The sequence below is a fragment of the Sciurus carolinensis genome, chromosome 13, assembly GCF_902686445.1.
Source record: "Sciurus carolinensis chromosome 13, mSciCar1.2, whole genome shotgun sequence".
NCBI lineage: Eukaryota > Metazoa > Chordata > Mammalia > Rodentia > Sciuridae > Sciurus > Sciurus carolinensis.
In genome coordinates, this window is record NC_062225.1 from 24,591,534 (window position 1) to 24,605,480 (window position 13,947).

At 54.2% G+C, this 13,947-nt stretch overlaps 1 protein-coding gene across 3 annotated transcripts in view; it reads right to left on the minus strand.

The window, feature by feature from the left end:
* Positions 1-13,947, minus strand: part of Sfxn5 (sideroflexin 5) — a 110,679-nt gene that overhangs the window by 11,872 nt on the left and 84,860 nt on the right. For 2 of the 3 annotated variants that reach the window (XM_047522465.1, XM_047522466.1), the window contains exons 12-13: positions 13,281-13,366; positions 6,256-6,373 (exon numbers count right to left, since the gene is read on the minus strand). In XM_047522465.1, the coding sequence (XP_047378421.1) occupies positions 6,256-6,373; positions 13,281-13,366 (204 nt within the window). The remainder of the gene's footprint in view (positions 1-6,255; positions 6,374-13,280; positions 13,367-13,947) is intronic. The other variant, XM_047522467.1, reaches the window with a different exon arrangement.

Genomic DNA, 13,947 nt, shown 5'->3' on the forward strand with positions numbered 1-13,947 from the left:
AGGAGTGCTTAACCACTGAGCTACATCCCCAGCCCTTTTAAAAATATCTATTTAGAGACAGGATCTCACTGAGTTGCTGAGGCTGGCCTTGAACTCATGATCCTCCTGCCTGTCTCCCAAGCTGCTGGAATGACAGGTGTGTGCCACTGTACCCGGCTACCTCTTCGTTTCTTGAGGCACAAAAACTCTAAGGATGGCAGGAAGGAGTCAAGGAAGGGCATGGGAGATGTGGCTGAGCTTGACCCTTGGGTTCCTCATCTCCAGCATGGCTGTGGCCTCTAAGAGCCACCTGCTGAGGCCAGGGTGCAACATGGCATGTGAATGGTGCTGTGGACATGGAGAGAGCTTTGGTTTTCCTAACAGCGTGCCACCTAGTCCAGGGACGCTCTGGAGCTGAGGGAGGAGGGTTTGACTGAGAGGGAGGGGGTCTGGGGGTTGGCAGGGCCGCCTGGGCGGCTCAGAGCAGGAAGCCCTGAGGGGCTCTCATGTCTTTTCTCCCAGCCAAGGTGTTCAGCAGAAGCCACAAGAGCAGGGGGCAGCGTGGGGAGGGGTGTCCTCTACTGAGGTGTCAGGGAAGGTCAAAGGCCAGGAGCTGACAAAAGACAAGCCAACCGACAGGGGCAGTGCAAACAGGCCAAACAGGAAACAATCCTGGCTGGTGAACCTGACTCCTTGTCCCTCTAGGCTCCTATGACAAGCAGTCTCAGCCCAGAGCCCACCCCATCTTTTCTCTCTGGCCTGGCCCCTGCAGTGGCCAGAAGGACAGGAGCAGAGTGAGGACCCAGGGGACCACAGGTTACATCCATGCAGGGCTAAGGCCCTGCCCGTTCACTACTTGGCACAGTTCAGGAGCGACCCCAGAGGGTGGCTCAGAGGATACACCCATGCTACAGGGCTGGCACTGGACTTCAGGTCACACAGTTGCCATTGTTCTCTTGACTCTGGTACGGGGGCCCTGTCTCGTGTTTTCACTTCCAAAATCCTGTGGGGTAAAGCCAGGAAGAAACTTAGTTCCAACACCTCATCTTACAGCTGGGGAGACTGAGGTCTCTGAGGTTAAGACTCAGGCCATTCAGAAGGTGAAGGCTGACAGAGGCCAGTCAGTGGGGCAGAGGACAGGCCTGGGGACACAGGTTGGCCCCTAACCCAATACCACCTAGGGACAGGGCCGAGCCCCTGGCCGCCCCCCACTCCCCACGCCTCCCTCATCCCCAGACAGGCCCTACCTTCTTCTGTGGACACATTTCAACCTCACCAAATCAGCTAATTATTGACAGTTGGTGAAGAGGAGATTTCACTTTTTCCTCCTGTTAAACTGCTCCTAATTAGTTCCCTGTCACCACGCTGGCTCGCCCGCCCGCCGCCGCCCGTTCACAGTGCCTCATTAACCTTTCGCTCCTCTCCTGCCGCCTGCCAACAAGATGAAGACAAAAACAGATTGTGGAACAATGGCTCCGGCTTGTATGTGCAGCCCCGTCCCCCAGCCCCAGAGCTCCCGGGGGAGCCGTGAGGGAAAGAGAGGGGACTGGGGTGGGAGGAGAGCCCGAGAGGAATCAGGGAAGGGAGAAAGAGGCACAAAGAAGGATAGAGGCAGAAACGGGCAGGGACGAGGAGAGGAGGCCTTGGCCAAGGTGCTGCTTCTCTCTCTCAGGAGACATGAGGTTCATTAAGGGGGATTGGAAGCACTCCCAGGTAGGGAACACCGGCTGTCAGAGTTGGAGGGACTTTTACCATCACTCGGTCCAGCCTCCCGTGGCAGTCAAGCCCTTGGGCCCAGAGACTGACCCTGGAACTCTCCCTCCAGGGAACCGAGGCACCAGTATACGTGGGGTGGGAGGCAGGGTAGAGGTGACCATGTTTACTTGGAACTCAGAGTTCCCATCTCCAGAGAGGGCAGGGCCAGGAAGGTACCAGAAATCAGGCCCCAACTGGACCTAGGTAGGCCCCTACCACCCACGTGCCCTGGTGAAGCCTCTGCCTTGTTTTTTTCGTAGCCACACTCCCCCCAACATCTGTGACTTAACTGTATTTTTGGTTCCACCACCAGAATGGACACTCAGGAAGACCAGGAACCACTATGTGACCATCCCGGTTACAGAAAGGGAAAGCACCTCGGCCTGTAGGGGTACTGAATGGGTTTTGGGTGCTGAGGGCCTGCCCATGCCTGTGGGACAGCCTGGCCGAGCAATTCTTGGCAACGTTCCACTGTGGCCTCAATCTCCAGGTCACAGGGCCCATCAGGGCAGACTCCATGCTCCTTTCAAGGACAATAGGGCTAAAGCCCAGCAGGAAGGCCAGATCACATCCTCCAGTTCTCACACTCAAGTTCTAAGGAGGTTTCTGGTCCCACCTGTTTGTCCCCCACCCTTCCCACGACTTTGTCAGCTCCGGGTCAGAAAACAAAGCTGCGCCCTCCAGAAGGTTCCTGTGAAAATGCACACCACCTCCCTGCAAAGGGTCGGGGGCCTACGGGGAGACACTGGAATGTTCCTGATGATTAATTAGTGGCAAGTGGTCTGGGGCACACGCTTGGCCTCCTCTTTTCAGATGAGGTGTGGGCAGGCTGGGGAGGCTAGGGGATCCTGCCTGGATACAAAGACCATTATTACCGAAGTGCAACTTGGGTACTTAACCTTAATATACCTCAGTTTCCTCATTTGCAAACAAGGAATATAGGATCCTACGTTGTAGAATGGTCATGTTCTGGACCTTCAAGTTCCCCCACCATGACCAACTAGGCCCCTCTATTCACTGGACCCAGGGACTCCTTGGAGGCCACACCTTCCCTCCTGGGGCCAAGGGCAATCCCTTACCATTACTGCTCTCTCGTCGACTCCCAACCTCCATCTCACGGAACACCCAGTACTGATCTCCCAGAGTTGCCCACCCTGAGCTCATTTCTCTGAACAAAGAGAGAAAATCGACTATCATTTTGCCTCCTGACTTCAGTGCCTAGCTCCGTCACACAGTCGCTAGGTCTGCTCTGCTCCTTCCAGGCCCCTCTGCCATAGCTCACTCTGCACAGAGCCCCCACTTCCAAGTCCTCAGCTTGCATGGTTCTACTCCACCTGGGCTCTCTTGCTGCTCCTTCCCTTTCTCGATGACATTTATTCCTCGCACGGTGACCTCACCGTCTCCCAGGTTTTGATTACCCCCAAGCACAGAAGGTTCCAGAACTCCAGCCAAATCTCTCCCCAGAGTATAGAAGCACACATCTATCTGTCTAGGCAACATCCCTGGATATTCAATAATACTTTGAACTTGAAGAGCATTACGAGGACTTAATACAATAAGGCACAGAGTTCCCAGCATGCTGCCTGCTTTAGGAGATGTTTGGTAAAGGTAGCTATCATTACTATTTGAAATTTGACCCTCAGTGCTATTTTATTTAATAGTCAGAAATACTAATTCAAAAAGAGCAGACAAAACTCTCTCCCAGGAATTGAAGTGGGGATTGAAGTTCTTTCCTCAACCCCTGGGACTGGTGAATTAGAAACCACACCGACCACTGCAGGCAGGCCATCCTAGGAACCAGTTCCTAAACCCGATCTCCAAGTCCCCTAATTAATTAATTAGTGTTTCAGCGATTACTTCTGTTGACAGCCTTGGTGGCTTTTGGCAAGGTTGGGTCAGCCCAAGCAAGTTCAGACTTATTATGGCAAATCCCAGTGGCTTCTGGGATATGGGATGTGATCCCTGCATGGTAGAAGAAGCACCTCGTTAGCATTAATTGGGAGGATGACTGGGAGAATGAGGTCCTCTCAGCCATTGGTTGATGGCCTTGGTGCCATAGGTAGGTCACAGAAAGACTTCAAAACACCTCATGATGCCCAGGACAGCCTGCATCCTGCTGGAGGCAGTGCAGCCATCCCTCTCCAGAGGACAGAGACCTATTATGCAGGGATGATATTCTTCCCAATCTAGAAAAAGAGACTTGGGTTGACATAAGAGGACTTTGGTTGGACACACAGAAGAACTGACTTCCGTGCTTATTTGAGTAGCATGGGAGACAGTGGAGTCCAGGCTTTGCCCTGGAGCCTCTGGAGGGCCAGAACAGCTGACTTTGGATCGCCTCTCTGCACCAGGAGCATGGACCTCCAGGGTTTCCTCTTATGTCATCACCTGGCTTCTCTGATCTTGGGCTCCCCCTGTGGCTGCTCTGGGCCTCAATTTCCCAGTAGTAAACTGGGTGACATTGAAATCCATCTACCTGGGATGGTCTCTGATTGCTGCTGGGGGTTCCCTGCCCTGGGCCCTCTCCATGCAGACAGGCAGAGCTTCTACCGCTCCCGAGGCTCAGAGCACGGTGGTGTGGTGCTAAAGGCACACAGAGGACTCAGGTCCCTACCTGAACCTCGGGCTCAGGCTGACCACACAGAGACATGCAGAGACGTTAGGCAATCCAGGCCCAGACTCTTGGGGACATGGATGTCAGGGATGTTCCCTTCTGTCCTCAGAACATCTAGGCAACCTAGAGTCCTCAACTCCATTGGGAGTCCCCACAACAAAGCTGAGCCCTTCAGGCCTGAGGGAACTGCTGGCTCATTTTATGCACCAGGATCCCACCTGGTGTGTCCTGGGTGGGTCCTCCAAGATAGGAGCCCTACCCCTGCCATAGCATCCTCCCCAGACTCTGGGGCTCAGGGGAGGGCAGTGAGTCCAGCTCTCATCCTTGGGGACTTCAGGGGCCTAGAAGCTGGGTCTCTACCTCCTACTTTAAGGCTCCGGGTCTCCAGTCCTTACCACCTCCAAATTCCCTTCCCACCACCCGTCTTGGAGCCCTTCACAAACAGGGTCAATCCTGAAATCACAAACTCAGGCCGCAGTCCCCACTCTCATGCACTCAGTTACTCCAACACCACACTCACTCTGCCCCCCTGGGTCTGTTCCCTCCCAACCTCCACATGCATCTGTCCCCCACTCTCTCCCACCGGCTGGCCCCTTGTCTCTGCTCAGACACCCTCCCCCTTTCTATGGGCATCGCTCCCCGTCCTCCCCCTTTCCATGTCTTCAGCTTCCTTCCAGATGCTTCCATTCTGCATTTACACAGGCCCCAGTCCTTCCCATTGAAAAGGGAAAAGTAAATAACTAAAAGCTCTCAAGATTCTGCATCTGTTGCAGCAGTGGGTGGGCCTGTTTCTCTTTCTCTGGTGCCAAGCCTCACCTCTCACCTGTGCTCCGCCCCTTGGGGACAGGGTTTGCCTTCATTGCCTGAAGGAGAGTTCCAACCGCATGGAGCTTGGACTGCTTACCTACCCATGATCCCATATGGCTGGCTCTGCCCTTCCCAGTGGTCTCTACTTCTCTCCTGGCAGTCCAGGCTTTTCTCCTCGATTCTAGAACCACTTTCCACAGGGAACCTCCATTCGCATGTTCCACAGGCTCCTCACACCACAGGTCATCCAACTCAACTCAGTGTCCCCCCTCAAGCCCGCCCCTCCTGACGCATCCATCTTGTACCTACATCTGCCTTCTGCTTTTGAAATTAGAAAGCCAGGCACACATCCTGCTGGATCCCTTTCCCTCCCACCACATGCAGTTCTTCATAAAATCCTGATCAAGCGGCCACCCAGCTCTCTCTCAGAGGTCCCACTTCTCTTGACGCCCACTGCCAAACAGCCTGGTCCAAGCTGCCATCATCCCTGGATGCCCACCACAGCCTCCTGATGGTTCTTTCTCCAGACTCACGACAGCCATGGGGGCTGTTCAAAATCAGGACTCAGTGGTCCTGCTTTGGTTAGCCCTTAGGATGACATTTACCCTCTCTCTGCTTTTGGTTTCCAAGTTCCCAGAACCACCTGGCCCCAGGCCCTCAGCTGGTTCCACTCTGCTCGTGCTGCAGATCTGATTTTGATCAGATCTTGAATGGTGCCCACCGCTGCCTCAACTCAGATTCTCCACATCAGCTGATCCCAAGCAATGTGTCCACCCACCCACTTCTCACCTGGCCAGCTCCAGCCCAGGCTCCAGACCCCAGGGAAATGCCACTTCCCTCTAGGCTCCGTTGGGTCTGCTGTCTCCTCCCGTGTCCAGCCCACCTTCTCTCATCCCTCCTTGAACTTCATTTGCTGATCCCTGTTTCATCATTGTGTTTACTGTTTGTCAACTCTGAGCGGCCAGAGCCTGGGTCAGACTCATTTGCCATTCTAACCACAGTGCCTTGCTCAGTGCTAGGGAATCAGCACAGGATAAGTATTTGTTAATGAATGACCCAACTATGCCCCTCCCTGCTCTGCCCTTGAAGCCCCCACTGACCTCTGACATCTGCGGGAAGAGGCTGATGGCCAGTGGCAGGGCCAGCCCAAAGGCTGCCAGGCACACGAGGCTTTGCACAGGTAGGAGCAGCCGGGGTCGCGCCTGCAGGAGAGCCGTCCTGTGGGGGAGAGGGAAGGAGGAGCCCGTGAGGCCCAAAGACAGGGTGGGCTGGCCACTAGCCACCACTCTTCCTCAGGGCCAGGGCAGCCTGGTTCTGTACCAGCCTCTAGCTCAATAGACGGAGCAAATTTCTGTCTCTCAGGCCCTCTCCCGTTGTCACTCTGTCCACTCCACAGGCCGTGCCATGAAAGACATTGCTGATTGAACCTGACTACTCATGCAATAAGCCCTTGTGGGGCACCCACCCACCATGTGTCCAGTCCTGGGCCAAGAAAGTCACACATGGGTCCCTGCCTCTGGGGAGGCTGGCCCTCAGAGTGGAAGATCACCCTCAGAGGCCCTGCATAATTAAATAACAAACAAACCAGGGTAGGTGGCATCCAGGGAAGACAGAGCATGTGCACATGTGGGCACACATACACTCGCAGCCCTGAAGGGGCAGTCCTGTCCTGCTGAGCAGAAGCCATCCACCGACCGCCTCATCAACCTTGATCCAGAGAAGAGCAGGGACTTGCCCAAACCCAAGGCCAACTCTCTAGGAGGTCGCAGGGCTGCTGCCTGCTCTCCTGCCCCCTGCAAGTGCTGTCACCCTGGGCCTCCTGGCTCCCACCTTCAGGACCCTTTGCCAGCTTCATCCCCAGCTTATCGCAGCTGGAAACCAGCTCCCTATGGTGGGTTTTGGAGGTGGAATTCCTGGGCAGGAGAACGGCAAGAAAAGTTCTCTCCAAGTCCCTGGGTACTGCAGCTCCAGGACGAGTGGGCTCCCCAGATAGAGTGGGGGCCAGGCCAGTTGGCAAGTACGCCTTCCCAGGTTTGTCAGAGCTTTCTATTTCTAATCTAGCAGGTCCTTCAGTGGGGACCAATACACTTCACTTGGGAAGGCCCAGAGGTGCCAGCAGAGTGGACTATTAGCCAGAGGATGTTAGATGGTCACCATATCTGACCTCAGTAGCCCAAAGACACGTGGCCCTCCACACAATCAGCTCCTGGTGTGAAGGGGTGTAATAGGCTGCTTTGCCTGACCCCGGCCATGGGCAGGTGAGATCCTCTGCTAAAGTTTGGATCTTAAGTGTCCCCACTGGGCTCAGGTGTCAAAGGTTTAGTCTCCAGCTTGGCACTTTTGGGGGGGAGAGGAAACTTTAAGAGGTAGGTCTAGTGGGAGGTCTTCGAGTCATTGGAGTGGTGACCTCACAGGGGACAATGGGACCCTAGCCCCTTCCTCTTTCTCTTTTTCCATTCCAGGCCACGAGGGGAGTGGGTCTGCTCTGCCATGTCCTTCTGCCATGATGTGCTGTGTCGGGCCCAGAGCAATCATGGACTAGAACCTCTAAAACCATGAGCCAAATGAAATCTTTACTTCTATGAATTGATCATTACAGGTATTGGTTACAGTAATGGAAAGCTGACTAGCACAGACCCCCTGGAGCAGGGACCCAGTGTGGGGGCAGGCTACATGACCCTCATCTTCTAGGGCAAGAATTCCAAGGGCACCTGGCACCGAGCAAAATCGGGAGCAGCAGTTCTCAAACCTGACTGTGCGTTGGAATATTCTGGGCAGCTGGTTAAAAAAGCAAACTCCCAAGGGTTCCTTAATCCCATGAGGTCCTGATTCAGTTGGAATTGGACCTAGGAATTTTTAAACAACCCCGCATGAATCTAAAATAGAGGATCCCCAGATCACACTTCTGAGAAACCCTGCCCCAGATATTCCTGCTTAGGTGTTAATAAAGTTTCAGTTATTTATCAATTCTATTCAAGTAAAAGGGTCAGCCCAGCCTGGCCCTTGGAAAGCGTCATTGTTGCTGTAGATACTGCCCATGTTAGTGAGGGAAGGAGGTGAGACCCTGACCCTCCAGCCCTTCCTACCTGCCCAGACCCCAAGATCTGTCAACTTCAAGTTAAGCCTAAACTGAACCATGGAGAGGGGGTTTCCACGGGACCAGGAGAGGCAGAAGTAAGGTGCCTGGATCAAGCTCAAACCCCTGGGAGGCCAGCACCCCTTCTCTCCTTCTTGTCATGCCATGTTCACACCCTCCCTGCAGTTGGCCCACGGGCCCCTGGCTTTTCAGGAGTTTTGGAGGGGCTGCCGCAAGGCTGGCACCAGCTCAGATCAACTTCTGGAGAGGAAGAGGAGGTGGGTTACAGGACGTGATCTCCTAACTGCACACAGGATGTGTCCAGCAGGGCTGCCCTCCTACCCAGGTGGTGGGCATGGGAGGGTATGGATTTTCTGGAGGCACAGGCCTGAGGTTCACTGAGGGCAGGGAATGGTAGCAGGGAGAAAGAGTGAGGCTGCCTCACGAATAGGTGAGAGGCAGGTAGGTCATGGGCTCAGTTCATCGGACTTCCGGAGGAGGGTTGGTGAGAACAACACTACATAGAGTCCCTTCCAGGTAGGCTGTGACCTGGTCTCCTCTCTCAGGGGCAGCTGGCCTAAGTCTCTTCTGGGCAGGGGGTCCAGAAATCCCCAAGGCAGGAAGGAGGCAGGCCCAAGACTACAGCCAAACCCAAGCCTGAGGAGTCCCAGCCCAGAGCAGGCAGTGAACACAGCAGGGCGGGGGAGGGGAGGAGAGGGAAATGGCAGGGAGGGATTGGAAAGGCAGCTGGGGGAGTTAAAATATGCAGATGGAGAGATGTGCGAATGCCTGGAGAAAGGAAAGACCCGGATCCCAGGGACGAAGGAAGATGGGGGAGCGGAGTCAGGGACCCACTGTGGGTGTGGCCTAGACCCCTAACCCAGCTTAGATCCTGTCTGGTGCATTTTTCAGATGCATCCCTGGGTCAGGGAGAAGTGAGCCCCGCTCCTCCTGCTGGGCACAGGAGCCTGCCTCCGAGATGGGAGGATGACATCTGGGGGGCTCATCCCAGCTCCGGGTCTAAAAGCAGCTTCTGCCTCAGCCTGGTGGGCGAAGGCTGCAGGGGAGGACACGAGCGAGCGTGGTGCCTGCGGAGTGGGATGCTACCTGTGTGTGCCTGCATCAGTCCCCTCTGGGCCCGAGTGGAGGCTCCTCTGCCTCTGACTGAGACTTTCATTTCAGTCTCAGAGTCAAGTAGAGTGGAGCTTGCAGAGGTCCCACCTCTCTTACCCTAGCGAGAAACGCAGGCTCCTTGGCTCTGAGTGCTCCTGCTGGAGAAGATAAAGTGAGGCCAGAGGCAAGTCAGGTCCCAGTCCCTGACTGCCACACAACAGCTGGTCTCCCCCATTGCTGTGCATTCCTTCAGCACTTGGAGCGCAGTTTTAGTTTGCACTCCATTAATTTGCAAGTAGGCTGCTTTGTAAGTGTTCTTTTGTCTTTTTTCTCTAGCTGTCCGGACTCCCTCACCCAAGCAGGGCTCCCTGAGGGTGGGGGCTACGTCTCCCATCAGCCTCCTCAGTAGAGGCCCTGAACCAGTCCCCTGCTCCTAAAGACCATGGGGCGCTTGGCAGGGCACCCTTCACAAAGAGCCAAAAAACACCGGATGGTGCAAAACGCAAAGCTCCAATGAGCAAAGTGATGACAGGGCAGTGTCCTCATTTTCCAGCTGGGACACTGAGGTAGAGGGAAGCTCTGTGACATCCGAATGGCAGAAAGTGGTGGAGCAGGAGGAGCCTAGATTTCCTTTTCCTAATGGAAGTCTCTGCCACATGGCCCTGCCTCTCCTGCCTCCCAGTCCTGCAGTAGGTGTGAGATCAGTAAATTGTTGAGGGCGCACTGGGCCTTATTCTTCTTGATTTTACTGGGCCAACTTGGGTTGGACTCTTCTCCCCAGAGACTCTCCCGGGAGCTCCAGGGAAGGACCAACCCCTCGCAAGTCTTCCAGAAGCACTCAACAGCTAACCCCTCACTAGCATGTGGGCTTCTTTGGACCCTCAACTGAGCCAGACCATGCAGCATCGCAGACACTAGGCAGATCCCAGGCTGGGGAGGTCCAGAACTAGAATAATCTCCATTAATCTCCTCCTGTGACTCCAAAAACCAAATTTGGGTTCCCAAATCCATGGAAGGCTGTCCGTCCACTCTGCAAACTCAACCCAGATGCAAACTGAGAAGGCATCACAGATCATGTTTCCTCCCAGAACATTTCTGCCAAAGGAAAGGCCCCTGGTGGCCTGGACCACATCAGCTTTCCCCCTCCTCTGCTTGTGGTTCTCAGGATACCTGTAGAAAGTGCTGGAAAGGCAACATCCTGAGATAGAAAGGGGTACAGCCTGCGCTCTTGTGCTCATGTCTCCTACCACAGAACACCCTGCCACATTTTAGGCCAGCAACCCCAGTTTCCCTGGGGTATAAAACCCAGGGCGCAGCTCTTTCTGGGTTCCCTGGCTGCAACCTGAGCCACAGGCAGATGTGACTCCATCCTCCCTGAGTCTTGGGCAACCAGCTTGCCATCAGTTTCCATTGTCCTTTGAAGCCTATCTGTGAGTAACGAAGCTCCTTTGCTTAACTTGTCCAGTGAGTGTTCTGTCTCACCAGAGGGGGCAAACGACAGGCACCCAGCACCTGGTGAACCTGCCTCACCAACGCTCAGGATTCAGAGGCCTCCAAGTCAGACGTCCAACCAACCTCATTTGCCCCTGTCTCTGTGTGTACTTGCAGTCAATGGTATTTGAAGACAACCTCAGTTTGTGACGGAATCATACACATAAGGGTCAGGAACACAAAAAAGATTGTTTTCCTAACCTGTTTATTTTTGTCTCTTGCCTTTTTCTTTTTTTTTTTTTTAACTAGGTTTTGAACCCAGGGGTACTTTACTACTGAGCTATATCCACAAGCCTTTTTAATATTTATTTAGATACAGGGCTTTGCTAAGTTGCTGAGGCTGGCTTTGAACTTGCAATCCTCCTGCCTCAGCTTCCCAAGCCCCTGGGATTACAGACGTGTGTCACCACACCCAGCTCTGGCTGCCATTTTCTTGATCCCAACACTCACCATGCCCTTGTTCAGGTTCTCCCAGAGGCTCTGCTCTCCTCTACAGCCAGAGAGAATCATGTCCTCAGCTGGGCACCCAGGGCACTTTGCTTCAGGCAGGCTGGACTCCTTGGGGTCTGCACAATGGGCCACCAAGCTACTCAACCCTCTCTGTGGCAAAAATCCTATCCTGCTCTCAGGCTTAGCCACAGCCCTCCTTGGAGACTAGCCCACCTTGCAAATGGACCCACAGCACCCCTCCTCTCAAGATCACCTTGGGCCCATCACACACTGCCCACTCTCACCTGCCGCTGACCTGTGTAGTATTGCCCATCTCCCCTGTAACAACACAGGCATCCAAGCCAGGTCCCAAATCTGTTCCTTCCCCGTCTCCATGCAGGGCAGAAGACTCTAATAATGTGGTGTGACCTGAACACCAGAGAGGCAGCCAGTGTGGTTGGAACAGTCCAGGATCTGCAGTCATACTCCTGACCCTCCTGGCCCTGCCATTCCCTAGTATGTGACTGGAAGCAGACCACATGACTTTTCTTTGCCTTCCTTTCCAAATCTGTAAAATGGGAACACCATAATACCTCATCGCACTGTTGGGAGGCTTCCATGAGAGCATTCACTCACTCAGTCATTCAACAAACCCTTCCTGAGCATCGACTTTGTGCCAGGAACTATGCTAGATGTTATGCAGAGCAGTAAGCAAGGGGGTTAACTCGCCTCCAAGGAGACCACATTCTGGTGGAGCAGAAAGATAATAAACAACTAGATAAAAAATCTCAGACATCAATACTGTGGTGAAGAAAAAAAAGAGGCTTTAAGAGGGCAGAGGGAGTGATAGCAGCTGATTTCTTGATGGGATGGTCAGGGGGGCCTCTCAAAAGTCCACTGAGAGAGGACTAGGATGTAGTAAGTGCTTAATAATTGCTAGTTGGTGTGGGCTGGGGGTGCAGGTCAATGGTAGAACACTTGCCCAACATGCAACAAGGCACTGAGTTTGATCCCCAGCACAGCATCACAAAATAACAACAGTAGCGATAAAACTAGAAAAAGTAGAAATAAAAATTTCTACTTGTTATCATCATTCGTACTGCAAGAATAAGAAGGTCCCAAATCTGAGGAGAAGCCCTAGTCCCAGGACCCCCCATGGAATGCTCTGTAACCATGTCCGTATCCTATACTGTCCCCAATTTCCATCACTGCCTTGAGGGAACCCCACATCGGGGCCCCCTGGAGGGAGGGAGTGATCGCATCCTCCTGGTCCCCTCACAAGCCGGGCTCCCTCTCCCTAGCTTCCCTCCACCTGGAGCCTCCCCGCCCTTGCCACTCTCCAGGCAAGAGCCTCCCTAACCTCAGGCCTGCCGGGCCTCTGCAGGCAGGCCCCTCCTCCTGCCCTCTGCTCAGCCTCTCTGGTAGCATTGCCATCAGTCTCTGATTCAGTTTCACACTCATTCATTAATAGAATCGCTCTGTTAGTGGTATTATGATGTTCCCTTACTTCTTGACAGTCATGACAAATATGTCCTTAGAACATCCCTCTGTGGGGGGACAGGGAGTTACTATTACTTGTGTTTTACGAGGGGAGAAACTAAGGCTTGCCTCATGGTAGATGCTTGCAAGGGGTGGCACTGGCCCCAAATTTCCATCCTCAGACTCTGTCTTCACAACGGTCCAGCACTCTTCACTAAGAAGGTCACGTGTGCCCACATACGCGCACACTCAATCACGCACACAGGCTTCTGGCCCCACCCCTGAACCAGCAGCTGGTGGGGGCAGGCCAGCCTGGTCCATAGGTTCTCGCCGCACTGAGCACGAGGCCTGCGGAGGAAAAGTCCACGCATTCTCGCGGGATGCCAGCAGCACTGCCAGGGAGAGTCTGAAAATGGAGCAGGTCATTTTTCACCCCTGGAACAAACTGGGCAGGCTGCCTGTGGCTCCCTGGTCCCTTGCCCTGGCCACCCCCTGGCCCCCTCCCCAGAGGCCCCCAGTCCCGGCTGCCCAACTCACTTCTCCAGCATGGACATGACGATCGGGGGCAGCACCAGGATGGGCATGGGCAGGACCACCCGTGTCAGCGCCGTCTCCAGCAGGGCCTGAGGGCAAGACAGGCCGCGGTGAGGTGGCACTGGGGTGGGGGAGAGCCACCTGGCAGCGAACTCCACCCAAGCCCCCAGGTGTGTGTGCTAAGCACATCTGGCAGCATGGAATTATTCATGGAATCGCTCACAAAGCTGAACTCCAGACAACGGAAAAGTCACCTCTGTCTTCTCACCATGCACATTTGAAAAGAGCAGATTCCCGTCACCTGCCATATGTGGGGGCGGGGCAGTGACAGAAGCAGCCCCAGGAAGGGGCTGGTGCTCAGGGAGGTGTCAGGGGACAGCCTCCTCAGTCCAGGATGCGCAGTGACCCAGGAGCAGTATATGGAGGACCTGAGATACTCTCAAAACAGGTGTAGGAAGGGCCAGAACAAATAGCTGGAATCGCTGAGCCATGGCTGAGGGAGGACAGAGATCCTGGGTTTACTTTAAAATAAATTGATATCCCTTAAAGACAAAGACACAGATGGTCTTGTGTCTCCTGGGTCTGGGTGACCCTTTCTTTTTTTCCTTTATTCTTTTGTTTTGTTTTGTTTTTGGAACTGGGGATTGAACCCAGGGGTGCTTTACCACTA